This window comes from Citrus sinensis, chromosome 3, assembly GCF_022201045.2.
Source record: "Citrus sinensis cultivar Valencia sweet orange chromosome 3, DVS_A1.0, whole genome shotgun sequence".
Classification (NCBI taxonomy): domain Eukaryota; kingdom Viridiplantae; phylum Streptophyta; class Magnoliopsida; order Sapindales; family Rutaceae; genus Citrus; species Citrus sinensis.
The window spans coordinates 34,697,324-34,718,231 of NC_068558.1; the positions used below are offsets into that span (position 1 = coordinate 34,697,324).

At 35.7% G+C, this 20,908-nt stretch overlaps 1 protein-coding gene and 1 pseudogene across 4 annotated transcripts in view; one reads left to right on the top strand and one right to left on the bottom strand.

Moving 5' to 3' along the window:
* Positions 1–20,380, bottom strand: part of LOC102624213 (TMV resistance protein N-like) — an 87,847-nt gene extending 67,467 nt beyond the window's left edge. For 2 of the 4 annotated variants that reach the window (XM_052436699.1, XM_052436697.1), the window contains exons 1-4: positions 19,699–20,380; positions 18,502–19,600; positions 15,958–17,079; positions 15,127–15,858 (exon numbers count right to left, since the gene is read on the bottom strand). In XM_052436699.1, coding sequence (XP_052292659.1) covers positions 15,202–15,858; positions 15,958–17,079; positions 18,502–19,600; positions 19,699–20,168 — 3,348 coding nt within the window. In that variant the 5' untranslated portion in view covers positions 20,169–20,380 and the 3' untranslated portion in view covers positions 15,127–15,201. Of the gene's footprint in view, positions 1–14,484; positions 14,795–15,126; positions 15,859–15,957; positions 17,080–18,501; positions 19,601–19,698 lie in introns of those variants that run through there. The other 2 variants (XM_052436698.1, XM_052436696.1) reach the window with 2 other exon arrangements.
* LOC127900778 (probable phosphoinositide phosphatase SAC9) lies at positions 935–12,772 on the top strand (annotated as a pseudogene).
* Positions 20,381–20,908: the final 528 nt, after the last annotated feature.

Here is a 20,908-nt window from a genome sequence, read left to right on the forward strand (position 1 = left end):
TCGAAAAGAGTGTAGCGAAGGTGTCCCACGCTTCCTTCGGTGATTTAGCATCCCGAATGTGCTCCAACATTTCTTCTTCTATTGTGGTCTTTAAAGCAAACATTGCTTTGCCTGCTTTAATTTTCCACTTCCGCAAGATGCCGTTAGCATCTTCTGCTGCCGGTTGTGTAACTTCACTACCACCGACAACCTCCCACAAGTCTTGACCTTGAAGGTAAGACTCTATACACGTTGCCCACGTGTTATAGTTTTGGTTGTTGAGCTTCTTGATTCCTCCAACGACTTGAAGATCACCCATCGTATCGACAAGACTTTGACTACACCGAACAAGCTTGAGTGACTATCGTGCAGAGTAATACACTACTCTTGACACAAAGAAGCTCCTTCTTAAGGTTTGTGATAACCCCAGCAATAATCTCAAGAAATCTTTTCTGATGTGGAAGATCAGTCAAAACTGCAACCACAGAGCATACTCGGAATTTCAAGAGACTTTACAACCAATGCTCTGATACCAAATGTTGAATCAAAATAGAGTAAAAACTCTAATTGATCAAGAAGAAGAAAAACTCTCTTTAGAATAATCTCACAAAATTGCAAAAAGAGAAGAACTCTTAAGAAAGCTTTCAAATGCTTATAATAAAGCTTTGATTGTTGAATGAAAAAACTCAAATACAAATAAGGTATTTATAGGTTACAAGAAACAATCTAAACCACTCATTAAAATAACCACAAACTAATTTAAACCATTGAAATTAAACATGGAAAAAATACCTAATTTTCACCTAACTAAATTGATGTAAGCAATGACATCAAATTAATTTAGGTGTGGACTTATTTGGGCAAATTGATGTAAGCAATGACATCAAATTAATTTAGCTGTGGACTTATTTGGGCTAATATTGACTTCTCAACATGTCAGATCAACTGGAAAATGAAGCAGTAGATTACATAGCAAATGGATCACGATGGATGTGCAAGAGTACAACTTTTGCCAAGGCAATATTGGGTTATACTGCCCTGGGAAGCTTTGGGCTGCTTCTTGTTGCCACAAGGTTAACTGCCAGCATTCCCAATCTTCCTGGTGGAGGAACTGTATGCACGGTTACAGAGAGCCAATGGATCAAAATTCCACTTCAAAATCCTCAACCCCAGGGTAAAGGAGAAGTAAAGAATGTTCAAGAGTTGCCTGATCTTGACATTGATGGGAAGCACTACTTTTGTGAGACAAGAGATATCACTCGACCTTTCCCCAGCCGCATGCCTTTGTAAAATCCTGACGAGGAATTTGTTTGGAATGAATGGCTTTCGATGCCTTTTAAAAGCATTGGTTTACCTCAGCATTGTGTCATTCTTCTGCAGGTTTTGCTTCATACTCGGTATCTTCAAAATTTATGCTCATTAAACTTCTTTCATTCCCCGCCCTCTCACTATCCCTCCACCTAATTTTGTTTCCAAAAGTTTGTTTGATAGTCTATTGCCACTATATGTAAATGTATCATTTCCATTCTGAGCATGATATTTTATTCATCATCACTTGTTATTCTAATCTTTAGATGAAAGAATATTTCGTATTAACATTTTTCATGGGACAGTACCTATTTTATGGTCCATTGTAGATACTAAAATGACCAACTTTATTTCTTGGTCATAAAAAGTTGCGACAGAAATTTTAAACATGTGAATATTTAAATCTGATAATTCATTAAAGATTTCAACCTAATAGATTGAAAACTTAGATTCATTCCATGATTGAAAGATAATAAAGCATCAGCCGATGGAATATGGGAAATAGAAACACTTTCCCTTCTATTAAGAAGAGCCTGCATCAGATGATCCTCATTTTCTTCATCCACAGGCCAACCTAGAACATACCACACCAAGGTAAGAAAGAAAAGGGGTAGCAGGATTGCCTAGTTTGACAATTAGCAAAGCCCCAAATGTTCCTCTTTTACTTTTCTTTTAGAAAGGTAGACATGTTTGACAGATTTGGGACATTGCATCATCCCTTTCTGCTGCACATGGTTGCAATGTTTTACTTCTCACGTGAAAGCCTAGAAATCCCAATCCAATAATAAAAGGCCATTTTATAGTCAATGTACAAAAACTTCCTTCCTTGTCTCTATATCCTCTTTTACAATCCATTCTTAGTTGAATTGAGATTATGCTACAGCTGCTTCTTCAAGTTAACATTGTTATGCAATTCAATGGTGATTTACGTGTGTACTTGTCCTAAGCATGTGATTTGGAAATAATATGTTAATATTGTTTTCACTGGATATTAATGTATAGGGATTTGCAGAATGTCAAAATTTTGGAAGATCAGGTCAGCTAGAAGGGGTTGTTGCTCTTATAGCTCGTCGTAGTAGGCTGCATCCTGGTACTCGATACCTGGCTAGGGGGATTAATTCTTGTTTTAGTACAGGTAAGATAATCTTTAACATCTCCAGACCTGGAAATTACATTTTTGTTGTTGAGATTCACTTGGTTCTTCTATACAATCAAAAAAATTAAGGATTTATGTTAGAGTGCAATTTATGCACTAGTTTTGCATTATTTACTTCCCTTAATATCAATGTTTTGCACTTAATAATAGTGATTTACTTGTGTTTTACTTTTGTAGGTGCAATTCTATTGATTGATGATAAAATTGAGCTATAAGATGATGTTTAAGGATGATTGTTCTCTTGGAGAAATTATGAGCGTCAGAAGAACTTTGTTGATAAGTTGTGGGCGCGTGCTGTCAACTACGGACCTGCAGTTTTTAGTTTAACGTGTTTTGTATTTTTGGTTATTTTTGTAATTACGAATTTAATATTTCAGATATTAGGATTTTATTTTAAATAGAATCCTAAAAGAGAAGAGAGAGAGAGTATTTAAGGGAGGAATCTATTGTGAAAAAGAGGGGGATTGGGATTGGAGGAAAAGAAAGAAACCCTAGATCTAATTTTTCTCTTCTCTCTATGAAGAACTAAACTTATTTTTCTGGTTGAAGGATAATGAAGCTTTGATTCATCACTACTGTGAGATCTTTCTTGTGCTTTAATTATTTTATTACTTTTTGGGTATTTGTTTATTCTCTGAATTATTTTCATGATTATGTTTGTTAATTAGGTAATTGGCCACTATTTAATTATCAACTTAATCTATTGTCAATTAAAGGATTCATCGTACGAAGAATTTAATGTTTGTGACAAATAACATAGCAGAGAGTTGTGTTGTGAGAATAAACAATCTAATTTAAATGAATCATCATATGTGTTGATTAGGATTTGGGTCTCTCTGGTTTTTCAGGCTGTCAATTGATTAAATCCTATGATCGTATCTAGGGTTGTCTATTGATTAGGGAAATAACCAACGGTCGTACCTTGGTTATCGACTAGTTAAGGAGAGATTGGCTATTCGAGAGTCTCAGTAGCTATAACCGGTCTATTCATAAGTAATAATAATCTATATTTGAATCAATGATCAGTAGTTGAATCAAGCTGAGTTAATTCCTTCAACCAGAGCTTTTTCCAATTTGAATCACAACTTTAATTTACATTCTCGTTATTTTAATTTGATTTTTATTATTGTCAACAATCCCCCATTTTACGTTTTACGTTTCAAAAGGATTTAAATAATTACCGATCTCTGTGGACACGACCCTGCTCAATCACTATACACAATTTATTTAGAGTAGGAATTTATTTTTGTTGGCTTCGACACCCATCAATTTAGTTTTTTTTTTTTTTGAAACGGAATTTTCTTTTCCTTTCAGTACTCTTTGCATTCTGTGTATGCTGTTTATTCTGTTTGTCATTGATCTCATGCCTTTACAAGGAAACGGGTAATAGTTTCAGTGGTAAATTCAAGTGGAATTGGTTTTGATTCTGTTGTTTAGAAAGATGGATTGTAGAACTACAGAACATTTATTGTGCCACCTCATGGCTCATGCATGCTTTTGGAGTATTCTTTACCTGTAGAATTTTTGTTTTTGTAGTTGGCTTGGAATATAACTTTACCATTTTTTTTCAAATAATAAGAATCAATGAGTCTCATCAATATTAATCAATAATGAGCTAAAGATATATAACTTGTGTCTCAGAACTATATATGATATGCTTGTGAAGGTGTATTATTTTAAGTAGAGATACCAAATGCTACAGGGAGAAGCAAAAAAGAACATGCTCCAGTGAAAACCTTCTGACAGATTGCATTTTTGGGATAAAAAAGAAACATTGAGATCATCAGCCACACTTTTTCTTCTTGTACTGTTTAATTAGTTTAGAGGCCTTTTAGTTGGTTTTGCTTGCCTGGAGGTGTCATACCGTTCACTTTTTGAATACCCTGGTTTTCTACAGATTAGAACTTGGTTTCCTTTCACTCCACAGATTTTGCTTTCCTACATCACGTCCTTTGGGATAATTGAATAATGAATGAATGAAAACAATCAAATAATTTCTGACAATTAGTTAATGACTTTTATTTTGTATGACCCTTTTGATATGTGTTGTCCTTTAATTTACGGTTGAAATATAAATATGAAAAAAGTCTGCCAATTAGTTTTACAAATGACTTTTGTGCCATAGAATATATATATATATATTTTTTCCGAAAAACAAAACAAATTCATAAACAACATTGTATTTCACCAATTAACAGTGCAAGTGTCATTATAGTTTCCACATATTAGTTCTGTTTTTTTTAGTTTCATTTTCTTTCTGATATGTAACTGATGTTTCATTGCTATAAAATTAATTGTCTGTTTCTCTTCACAACTGTTATTTTGAATGATTTTTTCTGAATTTTATAAAGAATTTTGATATGACAGGAAATGAAGCAGAGTGCGAGCAACTTGTATGGATTCCTAAAAGGTCTGGTCAGAGTGTTCCTTTCAATGCATACATCTGGCGGCGAGGGACTATTCCAATATGGTGGGGTGCAGAATTAAAGCTTACTGCTGCTGAAGCAGAAATTTATGTTGCAGATCGGGATCCTTATAAAGGAAGTCTGAAGTATTATCAGAGGTTGAGTAATCGATATGATGCTCGAAACTTTGACTTAGCTGTTGGGGAAAATCAGAAGAAAAAGCCTTTTATTCCAATTGTATGCATTAACTTGCTTAGGAATGCAGAAGGGAAATCAGAATCTATTTTAGTTCAGCATTTTGAGGAATCTTTGAACTATGTCAGATCAACTGGAAAACTTCCTTATACTCGAATTATTTTAATAAATTATGACTGACATGCCAGTACAAAATTAAAAGGTGAACAACTTACAATTGAAGGAGTATGGAAGCATCTAAAAGCACCCACTCAGGCCATAGGCATTTCTGAAGGGGACTATTTGCCATCACGGCAACGACTTAATGATTGCCGAGGTGAAGTCATCTGCAATGATGACTTTGTTGGTGCCTTTTGCTTAAGATCCCATCAGAATGGAGTGATACGTTTTAACTGTGCAGACTCTTGATCGGACCAATGCTGCTAGTTATTTTGGTGCTCTGCGTGTATTTGTGGAGCAATGTAGGCGGCTTGGGGTCTCCCTTGACAGTGATTTTGCATGTGGCTATCAGTCAGCTAATAACTATGGTGGATATACTGCTCCTTTGCCACGAGGATGGGAGAAACGAGCTGATGCAGCGACAGGAAAAACATATTATATCGATCACAACACTAGGACCACAACGTGGATTCATCCATGCCCAGACAAACCTTGGAAGAGATTTGATATGACATTTGAGGAGTTCAAGCAATCAACAATTTTATCACTGGTGTCTCAGCTAGAAGATCTTTTTCTGCTTTGTGGTGATATCCATGCAACCCTCTATACTGGTTCAAAAGCAATGCATAGCCAAATTCTTAATATATTCAATGAAGAACCAGGAAAGTTCAAACAATTTTCTGCAGCACAAAATATGAAAATTACTCTGCAGAGAAGATACAAAAATGCAGTTGTCGATAGCTCTCGTCAGAAACAGCTGGAGATGTTTCTTGGATTGAGGGTTTTCAAGCATCTTCCATCTGCTTCAGTTCAACCTCTACATGTATGATACTGTAGAACTTCAGATTACCTATTCATTCAATCTGAGTTCAATGATTATCAATTTTCATGAGGGATGGAGATAATATTATGCTAGCTACTTGTTTCTAACCTAAGCATCCCTACCTTCTGCACATAAATAAATTATGCGCGCAAAGCATACCATAGCTATGTCAATACCCATTTCCTGTTTGATGTTGACCAATAATGTTTGGAAGTTAGGTATTGCATAGTAAGATGATTTGAAGCTTCATTTAAAGCTTCTAAGTCATCTGGCTTAGAGAATTTAAATGTCCTCCAAAAGTCTGGAATCACTGTTGCATCTCTAGCTGATTGATATTTGTTATTGTTAACTTGGAAATATTTTGTTAATCTTTCGGATTGAACAACATCGTGTTATGATCATTATTCAAGAAATGACCTCAAGAACTTGTTGCAGTTGAGTGATTTTTTGGTAATGACGAAAATTATTCATGTTTAGGAACAGCTCTTTAGGGGAAAAGCATATATGGGCTGGCTGGCCCTTTTTGGTGTATTTGATGAACCATTTCATATCATGCTGGTAACTGCAGGTTCTTCCTCGACCATCTGGTTTCTTTCTCAAGCCAGTTCCCAACATGTTCCCAAGTTCTGATGGTGGAGCTAGTCTTCTTAGCTTCAAAAGAAAAGATATGATCTGGGTATGTTCCCAAGTTCTGATGGTGGAGCTAGTCTTCTTAGCTTCAAAAGAAAAGATATGAGCTAGTCTTCTTAGTTCTGATTGTACGTCATGCTGACAATTTTTTTATTTTTAATTTTTAATTTTGTATAATATGCTCTTTGTTGGTAAATCTCATTTGACTTAGAAGAGATAGTTTTATCCCAACAGTGGGATAAATCATTGAGATGCATGACAGTGTGAATATAGTAGACAAAATCATTGAGACACGTGGTGGTGTGAACATATTAAACTTTGTCAAACACAGCTAAGATAAACAAATTGTTTCATTAGCCTTTATCTTATCTGCTGTGATGATCAAATTAATGCTGTTTGGTAGGTTGCAAAAAACGAAATGAGCTGACTGTTCGTATTATTTAGTCAGATCTATAGCAATAAGTTGAAGTTCATTGTCACATGGGTTGGGAGTAGCGTGGGCTGTGAGTAGTAGAATGGATTTATGGAGTTGATACGAGTGCCCACAATCTATCATGTCTTTCTAGGATTAAATGGATTGCACATTACTGTAAAGATGGAGGTTAAATTTATATAATTCGGATTGATTGTAAAATGGGAGGCAGAGATGAGTTAGAAAAGAATGACCTGTGTCCTTTTTGAGCTGTTTCTAAATGTCCCTGGTGTGCTTCATGCTTAACACGTGCCTTTCCAAATAATTTTGCTTAACCTGTGCTTGTCTACTTCTTGTGCTATTCTGTGCCTGGTCCTGAGCTGTGTTGGTAGATTGACATCCAGCTTGAACTTTTAGGTATATCTTTTGTACATAAATTCTGAATACCCATGGACTTAGCGTGATAAATTCAAGGATCCTTTAGCTGAGTCCTTCAAGTTTTGTTAGTATGTCCTCGGATTATAAATATGTGACAAAAATGCGGTGTAGAATACATTTAAAAAGAAAAGGATAAAAAAACAAAAGAAATGGAAAGAGGTGTTTAGAAGTAATAGCTAAACTAGATACACTCCCACTAATTAGCGATTCCGATGAACAGTGCCCATTGCTTCTTTTATAACTTGAAGTTGCAGAAATTGATTCTTGGTGAATTAAGTCACTTACAGACATAACTTTTTCTTCCATCTAATTTTTATTAGGTTAGATAGGAGAAGACTTGTTTCAGGGTGTCCTGACCCTAGTATTAGTTTTCTTGTCAGACTTTTCAAGAAAATTTACAATGCAAACGGCATACAACTTCTAGTAATCCTAGGACTTTGTTGACAGGGTGCTTCTATTCCTCGTTGTGGAAATGGGACAAACCTTTTGATACCTTTACCAGGATCAGTTAGTGCTGAGGATATGGCTATTACTGGAGCTGGTGCACGACTTCATGATCAAGATGCACCAACCCTTCCACTGTTGTATGATTTTGAAGAATTAGAGGGAGAATTGGATTTTCTTACTCGTTTTGTGGCAATTACCTTTTATCCTGCTATTTCTGGAACAAGCTCCATGACTCTTGGTGAGGTAGAAAATATTTTCATAAAATGTTAATTGATGTATCTACGCACTTTATTCTTAAATTAGTATTTTAGACCATGAGCTTTGTGGAGTGGGTTTGCTGTAACTGCTGCTGGTGACAACATAATTGTTAATATTATTACAGATAGAGATTCTTGGAGTTTCTCTTCCATGGAGGGGGGTATTCAATAATGAAGGCCCTGGTGCTAGATTAATTGAGCTTGGCAAAAAGTTTCAGAAGGAAACCGATCCATTTTTGTCAAATTCAGTTACAAAAACAGTTCCGTTTTCCAATGAAAATGTGTCAACATCAATGCAAACAGAAGCTGCTTCCAATCATTGGGTTGACCTGTTGTCTGGAGGGGACACATTTTCTGATCCGCTTTCAGAGCCGTTTTCTAACCCTCTTTCTGAGCCGTTCTCTGATCCTCTTTCTGAGCCGTTCTCTGATCCTCTTTCTGAGTCAGTGACAAGAAATGTTGCATCCGGAGGGGCTGATTTGCTTGATTTCTTGGACCGGCCTATAGTTGAAGATCATGGTGTGGAAACTTATAAAAGATTTTCAACACAGGATGGCTGTTCTCTAGCTAGTGGTGCCCAGCAGTACATAAGTTGTCTAAAATCCCTTGCTGGGCCACGCGAGGTATAGTACTGCTCTCTAGTGTTTTTTGCAGCTGTACATCTTAGCAACTTCATCTTTTTAAAGGAGTAAATTCTAGAAGTTCAACAAATTTTGCTTTGGTAAATGTATAACTTATTAATCAGAGTCCTGTTATTATGGTTTGACACTACTGACATATTGTGTTGGTAATTTATTTGTACTTCACTTGGTTGAATTATTTGCTGTCTCCATGCCATTCGACATGGTGCTACTTGGTTTTTGATCATCCATGACACTATATATGTAAAGGATGAATTAATTGTTTTGGCTTGTATTCTCACATTTTATGATTGATCGAAGGAAAGGTCTTCATGTATTAAATTCAACCTCACAAGCGTAAGATTGACAGATTCTGGGAAAATTTTCAGGAAAAGAAACTAGACTTCATGGAAGCAATGAAGCTTGAAATTGAACGTCTGCAGCTGAATCTTTCTGCGGCTGAAAGGGATAGAGCTTTATTGTCAATTGGAACTGATCCTGCCTCTATAAATCCAAATGTATTGCTTGATGAATCTTACATGGGAAGACTGTGTCGAGTAGCAACCACTCTTGCATTACTTGGCCAAGCTTCCCTAGAAGACAAAATTGTTGGTGCAATTGGCCTTGAGAATAGTGATGATAGTGTTTTAGACTTCTGAAATATTACTAGAATCGGAGAGAGTTGTTCTGGTGGCGGATGCAAGGTTCGTGCAGAAACTAAGGTGCCTGCTCTTGCTTCCTCAACTGCAACATCTGTTGGAGCTTCACAATCCCCTTTGTTGTGTTCTCAATGTGAAAGAAAAGTTTGCAAAATTGTTGCGCAGGAAGAGGAGCTCTACTGTTTTCAAATTATAAATCAAGGGATGTGACCAACTACAATGGCTTCTCAAGTCAGAGTGGATCAAGCCATGGAAGCCAAGTTGATGTGTCTACCAGTCGTTCACTAACACTGGATGGCGTTATCTGTAAACACTGCTGCCATGAGATTGTGCTTGATGCATTGATGTTGGACTATGTTAGGGTCTTGATTAGCTTGCTAAGAAGTTCCCGTGCAGACAACGCAGCATACAATGCTTTGAATGAAGTTGTTGGATCCTGCTTAAAGGATAGTCTTTCTGAAAGTATTCAGTCTTCCGATAACGTGCAAGCTGCTGAAGTCCTTCACCAATTATGTGGTGGACAGGAATCACTTGCTGAATTTCCATTTGCTAGCTTTTTGGACTCGGTATGTTCTTGGTTTGTATTAAGTTCTCATCATATTATGTTTTCCTTTTAAATTTCTTTTCTTGATTAAAATTTTTAGAAATATGTTTTAGCATTTATTCTTATGATATATGCCCAGAACATTCATCCCACTTATCCATGAGAATCCTCGTCTGGTTTGATTTTCAATTGAGACATTTTTGGGAACCCTGAGCAGGTTCCATATCCTAATAATCTTTGAGGTAAGGTGTTGTAGGATGCCTTGAGAAGCTAAAAACCTATTACAAGGAAAAGCTCTTGCATTGTTTGGTGCAATTACAAGGAAAAGCTCTTGCATTGTTTGGTGCAATCTGTGTGCGAGCAAGTCATGTCTCTAATAATTTCATTGTTCGCTTGATTGGAATTTTTTATCTTGATATGGATTGTTTATTCTAGTTTCCTTGGTGCCACTGTAGGTTGAAACAGCAAAAGATTCAGCACTGATTTTGTCACTGCTTGCTCCATTAAATTCTGGATCAAGGCACTCATATTGGAGAGCTCCACCTAGTACTACTTCTGTTGAATTTGTTATTGTTCTCGGTTCTGTTTCTGATGTCAGTGGGGTTATCTTGCTTGTTAGTCCTTGCGGCTATTCTGTGGCTGACACTCCGATGGTAGGTGCCATATTTATTCCCTTATTTCCTTGTTGTTCAATAAATTTTGGTGATAAGCTAAGTGGCCTTAATAATGAAGCCCAGTACCAGGGGTGGTGGGTAATAGATATTCAAATTGTGAATATTCCTAAGCAAACACTGAATCAACATATACCTCGGCAAAAGTTCTCCAAGCTCTGATAACGGAAGTCATGTTTTGAAATGATTAAAAGAGTCCCTGTGTAGTGCCATTTCCAAAGAAATTGCAGCTGGGGTTTAGTTTCATGTAGGTTAGTTTCCAATAATAAACTTTCCATTTCATTAATTGCTGATGAAAAAACCAAGTAAGAACAGTTTTGTTGCTCGTCATTTATGTATATTTTGGTAAACTGTAATTTTAAATTCTCAACGATCTTCCCTTTGTAGGTAAGAAGATGGTCCACTCACTTGATATTTATGATTGTAGATCAGGTTTCTATTGGTTTGCCTTTATCATTCGGAACCCAAGTTTGATCTTAACAGTGATCACGTCAATAATATCCTATTTGGGTATATGTGGGTAAGGATTTAAAGTCAAATTTGAAATTGAGGGCAAAGAAGAGAAAAGAAACCACAATAATTAAACATAATATTAGGAACTATTCTGATGAGTTTTAATCTCGAGAGGAACAATTTTCAAATGCAAATTTAACTGCTAGAGAAATTGTAGCTTTTTGTCATTAGTTAAGAGGAAAGAGAATAAGAACTATCCGGCCCTTTCCTTCATGAATGTGTGTTGAGGTTGCTGTATTATTTAGTCAGTATTTGTAATTTTCTTCCCTGCAGTGCTCTCTGCCTCCTGAATTTGCTACTGAGTCCATATTTTTCTTTGAGCTGTTGCTTCCTATTGCTGTTACAGGTACAAATCTGGGCAAGCAATAAGATACACCGAGAGGAAGGGTCATCAATGGGAAAATGGGATGTCCAATCCCTCATCACATCTTCTTCAGATTTGCATGGTCCAGAAAAGTCTGCTAGTGTTGAAAAATTACCTAGGCATGTAAAATTTACTTTTAAGAATCCTGTTAGGTGCCGCATTATTTGGATCACATTACGTCTTCAGAGACCTGGTTCGGCTTCAGTTAATTTCGGGAAGGACTTCAGTCTTTTGTCTCTTGATGAAGATGAAAACCCCTTTGCACAAGTAGATAGACGTGCTTCATTTGGAGGAGCAGTTGAAAATGAACCATGTATTCATGCCAAAAGAATTCTTGTAGTCGGAAGCCCAGTAAAAAGGGAGGGGCTTACCTCATCACAGAGCTCTGAGCAGCTAAGTATTAGAAACTGGTTGGATAGAGCTCCACAAATGAGTAGATTCAAGGTATTAGTTGCTTTCACTCTTTGTTCATTCATAATTCCAGCTTTCTGCTTGATGCCTTGCCTCTGATAAACCTGTTTTTTCTCTTCAGGTCCCAATTGAGGCCGAGAGATTGATGGACTACGATCTCGTCTTGGAACAATATCTACCTCCAGCGTCACCTTCGCTTGCCGGATTCCGTCTAGACACTTTCAGTGCAATAAAACCTAGGGTTACCCATTCACCTTCCTCAGATTCAGATATCTGGGACAAATCAGTAACATTTTTAGAAGACAGGTACATCTCTCAAGCTGTGTTGTATTTACAAGTATCCGCACTCCAGGAACCACATAACATGGTAACTATTGCGGAATATCGACTGCCGGAGGCGAGAGCCGGAACGCCAATGTACTTTGATTTCCCACGACCAATACAGTCCCGACGAGTTTCATTCAAGCTTCTTGGAGTTGTTACAGCATTTGCAGATGAACCTTCAGAACCAGATGATTCAGGATTGAGAGCTCCGCTTGTGGCTACAGGTTTGTCTTTGTCAAACAGAATCAAGTTATATTATTATTGTGATCCTAGCGAGCTTGGAAAATGGGCAAGCCTTTCGGCTGTTTGATCGTTATTTACATGAGAGAAGGAGTTTTGGGTTTGACTTTGATTTGTATTTGTTGTCATTTTATTGAAATTTCTTTTTGTTGTATAAAAATCAGAAGGTAAAAGTATTAAATTCACTGATGCTGTAATATCTGTGCTGGTTACATGATTTTATGTTTAACTTGGAAGTTAGTAAGCAATGACTTAACAATAGCACTTTGAATTTAACGTGGATCATATTGTATTTGAAATTTAAAAAAAAATAAAGAGAGAAATTAATTGTTAATTGAGTTGGACAATTTTCCGTGGTTAATTGCATCAAATGGTATACAAAATTTTCAGCTAGAAAAAATCTGCTCCCAGAAAAGAGAAGAAAAGATTTTTTTGTTGTATAAAAGCAGAATGTAAAGGTATAAAAACTCATTGATGCTGCAATGTCTGTGCTTTTGAGAAGAAGAATTCAACGTCTTTTCTATGCCATTGTATTTTCCCACTGCTTGTAAACTAGGGCTGTCGAATGCTCTGTGAACCTTAAGGGCTAAAGTAATTTTCAAGACTGAAGGATTTATTAATCGAGTTCAAAAGATTGCAAGTTGGTGAGCATTGGCATTTAAAAAATCAATTGTTACTCTCTCAATAATCTCTCTCTTCTGCCGACACCCCAAGCTCAGAAACCCGTTGTTCCGACGGACGTGTAACACTTCTAGAAATTAGCCTTTTCTTCTATACGAAGGTTGAACTCTCCTCGTGAAGTGTTTTCTTTTTCGAGTGAAGGTGGTTTTCTACTTACATATCTCAGGGGTCTTATGGGGGCCTTATGATATCTAATGTGTGAAATTTCTTTCTCATTTTACCATAACAAAATGTCTGTAATGATATAAAGTTCGAGTCTTAAATTATCTTAAATTTATATTTAGAGTGGAGCTATTGGCACCCCTACATTACTCTTACAAAACCCCACTTTAAATAAAATTACAATTAAGGACAACTAAAAATTAAACACTTATAGATGTTTTTACAACAAATTATTTAATTCATAATCAATCCTTTAAAAAAAAATCTATATGTTACTTCCTATCTAACTAAAATAAATTGTACAAATTTAGAATAATCTATTGTTCTCTTTTGATTTCTTATTGATTGAATATTTTTATATTTAAAATTGATTTGAAATTATAATTTGAAATATGTGTTATTTCAGCCAATGATTAATACTAGAAAACTTATCACTCATATAACTTTTTTATTTGTGTGTAGGGTAATAATAAAATTGAAAATAATTAAAAAAATAGCACAATAATGAGTTTTAACAATAAAACAAATCAAATAAAAATTTAAAATTTTAAAAAGTGTATCTAAAAAAAGGGAAATTTTCAGAAATAAAATGAATATAACTAAAAAAAAGTTTTATGAGGAGATCGGGGGTACCAATAGTCCAATTCGTATTTAAGAATCTCCCATTACATTGTCAACCAAAAAGACACTTGCATAAGAAGAAAAATTTGTCTGTTTGATTTTATTTGTGGATCCAACATTTCCCATATCCTGAGAGTTTGAATTAATGTGGCGTAAAAAAAAAAAATAACTTGTTCCACTAATTAAGTCAACATTACTGATGTCTTATCACCCTCGGCCAACTTAACAATTGGTATCCTTTGGACAATTAAATATGATTTATTCAAAAAAAAATTGAAATAATTAAATATGATTACGTACTGAACTTTAATTTGTTAAAAATTAGGTCCAATAATAATAATACTAATAATTAAGAAGATCTAATTACATATCAAAATGACTCCAACAAATTAATTAATTTTATATTAGCTAGCCAAGTAGGCCCACTCAGACATGCACGAAAGCTAAATTCATCAAATGAATTACTTAAGGAGTATTTGATAATTTTGAAATTATCAAAAGGTGTTATAGTATTAATTATTTTTACACTTAAAATTGCTTTGAAATTATAATTTCAAAATAAAATAGTAGTAAAATTGTAGTGCACATTCAATTAAACAACTAATAGTCTAAGAAGCAAAGAGAGGATTACAAGTTCACAACACCATTACAAAGGATTCAAAATTCCCACACGAAAACATCAATGTACAGATATAAACAATCCGAATTGGACACAAGAAAAACCCTTCAATGGATTTCTTGCCTTCCCAATGCTACATACCCTGCAAACTGCTTACTGGCCAAGAAAATGTTTTCAATTTAGTGTATTTTCAAAATGCTTATTTTCTCATAATATTAAAAAAAAAAAAAGAATTCTTACATGTTTCATCAGCATGATTAAAATCAAAGAAGAAAGAGAGACATAATGTCTCTGACATAATAAAATTATAAAAATTTCAAGAAAAAAAAGATTAAAACATGTAAGCTGGATGATTGAAAACAATTGTATGATGGTAACCATCATCTTAAACAAATAAAATAAGGTATGTTCAAAAGTAATAAGGAATACATAGACAAAACATCATCTTAAACAAATCATAATATAGAATTGGAGCCTTTTGGACATACCTAAGGAGAAAGAATACGTGAAAATGGGTGATTCATTTGTTAAGGAGTGTTGATTTGGTCGTCTCTGCAAATTCTTTAGGGACTCGGTTCCAGTTCCTCTTCATCAAAACTGTAATATAATTCCCCTTCATCAGAACTCGAATCGATGGAATATAATTTCCCTTCATCAGAACTTGAATCAAATTCACTTGCAGCAGTTCCACTCGCGCTTGGCAAATCATCCAATTTCCAAACTTCGGTACCAAAATTGAGAGTAAAAGTGTTGGCTTTGATCTCGCTGGGATTTGCATATACTGGACATACTCCGTAACGTTTGATCTTGTGACCCTTTTGCATTCGGTAACACTTATTGAAGAACTTAAGTGAGACAGTTGTATAATGGCAACCATCAGGAAAGCCAGCATTCAAGCAAGGATTAAAACCAAGTATGACATGATCTGAATCCATGTAGTCAGTGCGCACACTGAAACCCACAGCAACATGTTTGGTTTCAGAGAGAGTCTTTATTTCTAAGTCGAGTTGAAAGGGGATGTAAATATTGCAGCAATGACAAGAATGAAATTTCTTAGGATCAAGAACAGCACAAAAAGCAAACCCGATTAAGTTTCTGCAAAAAGAGTGCGGTGACAGTTGAATACATATCGAAGATCCTGAACTTTGATTACTAAACCAGTCAGGAATTTCGCTCCCAGGTAAAACAATTAGGAATCCCTTCAGTTCATTAGAAATTTTCTGTGAAATGACATTTAAAAAAAGAAAATTGTAAAATGAAAACCATGATTTCAGATATAACAAAGAGGGATAGAGTAAACAAGAGAGGGAATTTGATACCTCGCTGATTGCTCTTTCATAGCCCAGTCTCAGTGATGCAATTGCCATATGCCGAATTCTTAGTTGTGAATCTGCCAAAATCTTCTTGTTTGCTTTTCCATTCAGTTTCAAGCTGTTAATAAACCCGAAATAAATTGGTTGTAACAGAAATGCGGGTAGCCATACACGAAAGTCAGGAGAGAGTTTGGACAGCGTTTCGAGTACGGATGCATCTAGTTCTTGTAGACATGACGGAATCTCTGCCAAAGATTGAAGCCGGTTGCAGTTCGTTGCATCTAGTTCTTGTAGACACAATGGAAGTTCTGGTAATGACCGAAGCATGTTACAATCCCTCAAGTCAAGAGATTCTAGACACAATGGAAGTGCTGGTAAGGACTGAAGCATCTTACAATCCCTCAAGTGAAGATATTTTAGGCACAATGGAAGTTCTGGTAATGACTGAAGCATCTTACAATCATTCAATTCAAGAGAACTCAGCTGCGACAGTTGCTTGATACTTGCAGGTAAACTCTGAAAGTTATTTCCACCTATATGCAAGTCTATCAGTGAGGATAGACGAGCAATCTCTTGTGGAATTTCCATTACAGCAAAGTTCCTTATATGTAGAGCTACCAAAGAAGATAAACCTAATAATGATCGAGGAAATGATTCCAAACCTTTGCAGCGAGAGAAGTCAAGAATTCCAAGTACGTTTGAATCTGCAACAGAGGATGGTAGTTGACTAATAGCTGATCCAAATGCTGACATGTGATGCAAAGATTCCAAATTGCCAATGTTATCCGGCAACTTATCAAGTTTAGAGCAATCACTTACGGACAATCCTTTGAGCCCCGTTAGATTTTCAAATGATGATGGCAGCTCTGTAATTGCCGTCCGGTCTAAATTGATGCATTTTAAATGCTCCATTTTCTCCAAGATTTCTGGGAAACGCTCAAGGTTCAAGCAGCCATTAAGACAAAGATCAACCAAAGATCTCAATTTACAAAACCTAGTTGAAATCCTCTTCAGCCGTTTGCAATACATCAAATCCAACACTTCAAGATCAGTTAGGCACTCTATTGACGATGGAACTTCTTCTATTGCAGAGCAGCCTAAGTATAGCCGTGTAATTTTCCCAGAAATCTGTGGAAACTCTATGAGATTAACACAATAGGAGAAATCAATAGTTACTGGACAAACAAAATGAAGATTGCTTGGAAAGGACCTAAGACTTTTGCAGCCCTCAAAATTCAACATACTGAGATACTTGAAATTCTGGATAGATGAGGGAACACAAGCCTTTTCTCCCTCCCAAAGTTGCTCAACTTTACTAAAACGCAAATTCAGTTCAACAAGGTTCTTTGGCTTGAAATTTGATGGCAGTATCCTTAATGGATATGTGTCCCAATGAAGATATCTCAATTTTTCAGGAAGATAATCTAGGCCATTTGGAAGCTGCACTTTAGAGTATGAAAGTTGCTCTTCAATGCTCATACTTAGAAACCTTTCAATCCCATAAAACTTAGGTACATAAAATTTGAGCAATCTCATATTAGACATATTTGTGAAGGTTCCGGGGTCTAAATTGATGCCTTTTATTTTGGACAAATCCAGAAATATGCCTTCAATTGCATCGGTCCCCTTATTAAAAAAAAGAAAAAAGATTGGGTAAGCCTAAAACAGAAAAGAAACATTCGTAAACTTTATTAACTAAGAGCTCCTTAAACAAAACAAATTCTACAATCTTTGATTTTATTTTTTTAATATATTAAATATCTATATGCGAGAAAAGAAAGAAAATTTTGGGGACCATTGCAAAATTAAACTAACCGAAAAAAAAAAATCAAAATTTCTCTAATTTACAAACCTGTTATCTTAATATCTAGAAGTTGAGAAGACATGGCCTATTTGATTGGTATAAGATTTTGATTTTTTTTTTTTTTAGTCGATAGAATCCAAAATGTTAGTTCAAAATTAGGGAAAAAAATGAAAGTCATTTTTTTTCCACTAGCTAAAACTATATCCAAGTCAAATTGAGATACGACCCTTTTCGAAAGGATTTAACCATCTTACAGACTCCTAAAGGTACATTTAAGCCAAAAGGAGTGATTGGAGGCAGAACTAGGTGGGCCAATCAGTCCATTTTATTAACGATTGTTGCTTGAAAAAGAATTATACTCTAAAACACACTTATATTGAAATAGAACCAGGTAGGCCAATCCTCATGGCACTCACTTTGTTCTGACACTCTTCACTAAATTTGAAGAAAAATAAAATTATACTCTTCACACTCTTATTCAACATTCCAAAATTGATAAAATCTGGAATTTTCTTTAAATTTAAAATTTGAAGACTTGTTCTCTTGACACCCTCAGTCATTAATTTTACCTAATTATGGTTTTTATGATTTTGGTTGTTTTGTTCATAAAAATGCTTTTACTAAAGGATGTTCTGGCAATAATAAAATTTATAAAAAAAAAAAAGGTGTGCTGGTATGGTTGGAAAAATATGAGTGCATAACTCCAAATAAAATAAAAGATATATAAAAAAATGGAGGATTCTTACCATATTATGCTTTAGTACGCGGCGGATTTCCTTAGGATCCCACAACCTACTGCGTCTGCCTGGCTCTTCCTCAGATTCTTGGCGAACAATCTCCCGGCCCATTTCTTGCAATACATCATGCATTTGGAAGCGGCTATATGACACTGTTATGAGTGACTTGTCCACGAGGACATCCAGTCTGTGAGACCCAAAATCATCAAGTATCCTTGTCACAAAATCTTTATTCTCTCCCTCAAGGAAACACGCAATATCTAGAAACATACTCTTCTCCTTGCGTGTTAATTCATTAAAACTAATCTTTAATATATCATAAATATCATGAATATCAGATTCGCAAATCCGATTTAAGTCATCCAATACGTTTCCCCAATGGCTTTTCCTCTTAAGGGAGGAACCCAACACTTTAAGAGCTAATGGATTGCCATGGGCATACTCTACAACCCTCCATGAGTCACGTTTGAAATCTTCAGGACAATGCTTTTCTTTAAAAGCGAAGTTACAAAAATGCTCCAAAGCCTCGTAAAATTCCAATCCATTAACCCCATATATTTTCTCCTCCTCCACCCCAAATTTTTCGAGGACTCGTTTATCCCTAGTGGTTACAACAATTCTACTTCCTGGACCATATTGATCAAGCCCTCCAATCAAACCCTCTAATTGTCCAACTTTATTCACATCATCGAGTACGATCAACACCTTCATGCGTCGGACCCTCTCTTTCGTAAATTGTGGAATATTGGGACCAGCTAATTCAAGTTTTTCACTTAATATTGTTGAAAGCATTTGCTTTTGTAGATGTTCTAATCCAACCCCTATTTCTGAATTTCTCCTAACATCTGAGAAAAAGCACCTACCTTCAAACTCACTGGAGAATTGGTCGAAAATAGCTGTGGCGAGGGTGGTTTTGCCTATACCACCCATGCCCCAAATTCCAACAATTTGGACAGTATCCGACGAATCCATACACAGAAATGGTTCAATCTGCTCAATTCGTGAATTTAATCCAACCAGGCCATTGGATGAGTCCGTTGAGACTGTTAGTTTTTCCAACTTCTTCAAAACATCTTCGACAATTTTGTCCAGAAGTTGCGCGTCATTGCTAATATAAAGATGCAAAAATGCAAAAATGAAAAAGCAATTGAGTCAAATCGGGTCAAGACAGAAACGGAGAAATGATGAATGAGAAATGAGAGTTACCTGAATTTCGTGGATTCATGGCCAGCTAGATGGGATGATTCTGTAAGGGCATCCCTCCACTTGCGAACCATTTCTGGCTGCTCTTTGAACTGTTGTTCAAGCTTACCAAAGCCGACCCCAAAAATCCCGGTTTGATGCCGCACATCGGATGGACTTACTCCATAGAAAACCGGAATAATAATCTGGCCATTCATATTCTTGCAGTCAAGAATCTTGACAAGTTCATACAGGCACCATTTTGAAGAAGCGTAGTCCGTTGAGAAAATGACCACCGAAATTTTTGAACCTTGGATTGCGTTCAAAAGGGCAGGTGAAATCTCATCTCCGCGCCTAAGCTCTTCATCATCAATAAATGTTCTGATTTTCTTTCTTTTAAACAAAGCATCATAGAGATGGCAAGTAAAGATCGCACGAGTGTCCTCCCCTCTAAAATTGAGGAAGACTTCATAAATGCAAGAAGAGGAAGCCATGAAGGAAATTTTAGAAATTTGGTGACAGAAGCAGAGAATTAATCTTGAGAGTTGAGAGAGGAGATGTAAGAATGAACATGTGTGAATATCCTTGCAAGCACACAGTAAATAATTGAATGGCTGGAGCTTTCGTATACATGATTTGTCAAGTCAAGAAACATAGTCATGATAATGGGGCGGACCAGGACGAAAAGGAAATTGGAATTTTGTACAATTTCTCCAGCGAGGAACTTTCACTGTCATTACCTCACCGTTACAGTTTGGATTAAGATTTGAGGGTGCAAGTATTTACCTAGAGTTTACCTCCGCACTAAATTCTTAAGTTTTGAAAATTATGAGACCTTTATATTGGGAGATATTGTAATCGAATCAAAACTTAAATTTTTTATAATGTTAATATTTAATCTTTTAAAAAACAATAACCTCGCCGTTGCAGTTTGGATTAAGATTTGAGCAAGTATTTACCTAAATTTTACCTCCGTCTGTAAATTCTTAAGTTTTGAAAATTATGAGACCTTTATAATCGAATCAAAATTTTGAATTTCAATATTATTATTCTTTTAAAAAAATTTGAGATAACAGAGTGATTGATAATATAGGAGAACTTGTCTAGGCAAGCACATGTATACACAGAAACGTGATGGATTCAAAAAGAAATTAAAGTGATAATGCGAAATCGCTTGGTGGCCCAGTAAAATTACGACTGAATTTTTTTTTTTTTTTTTTTACAAAATTCAAGC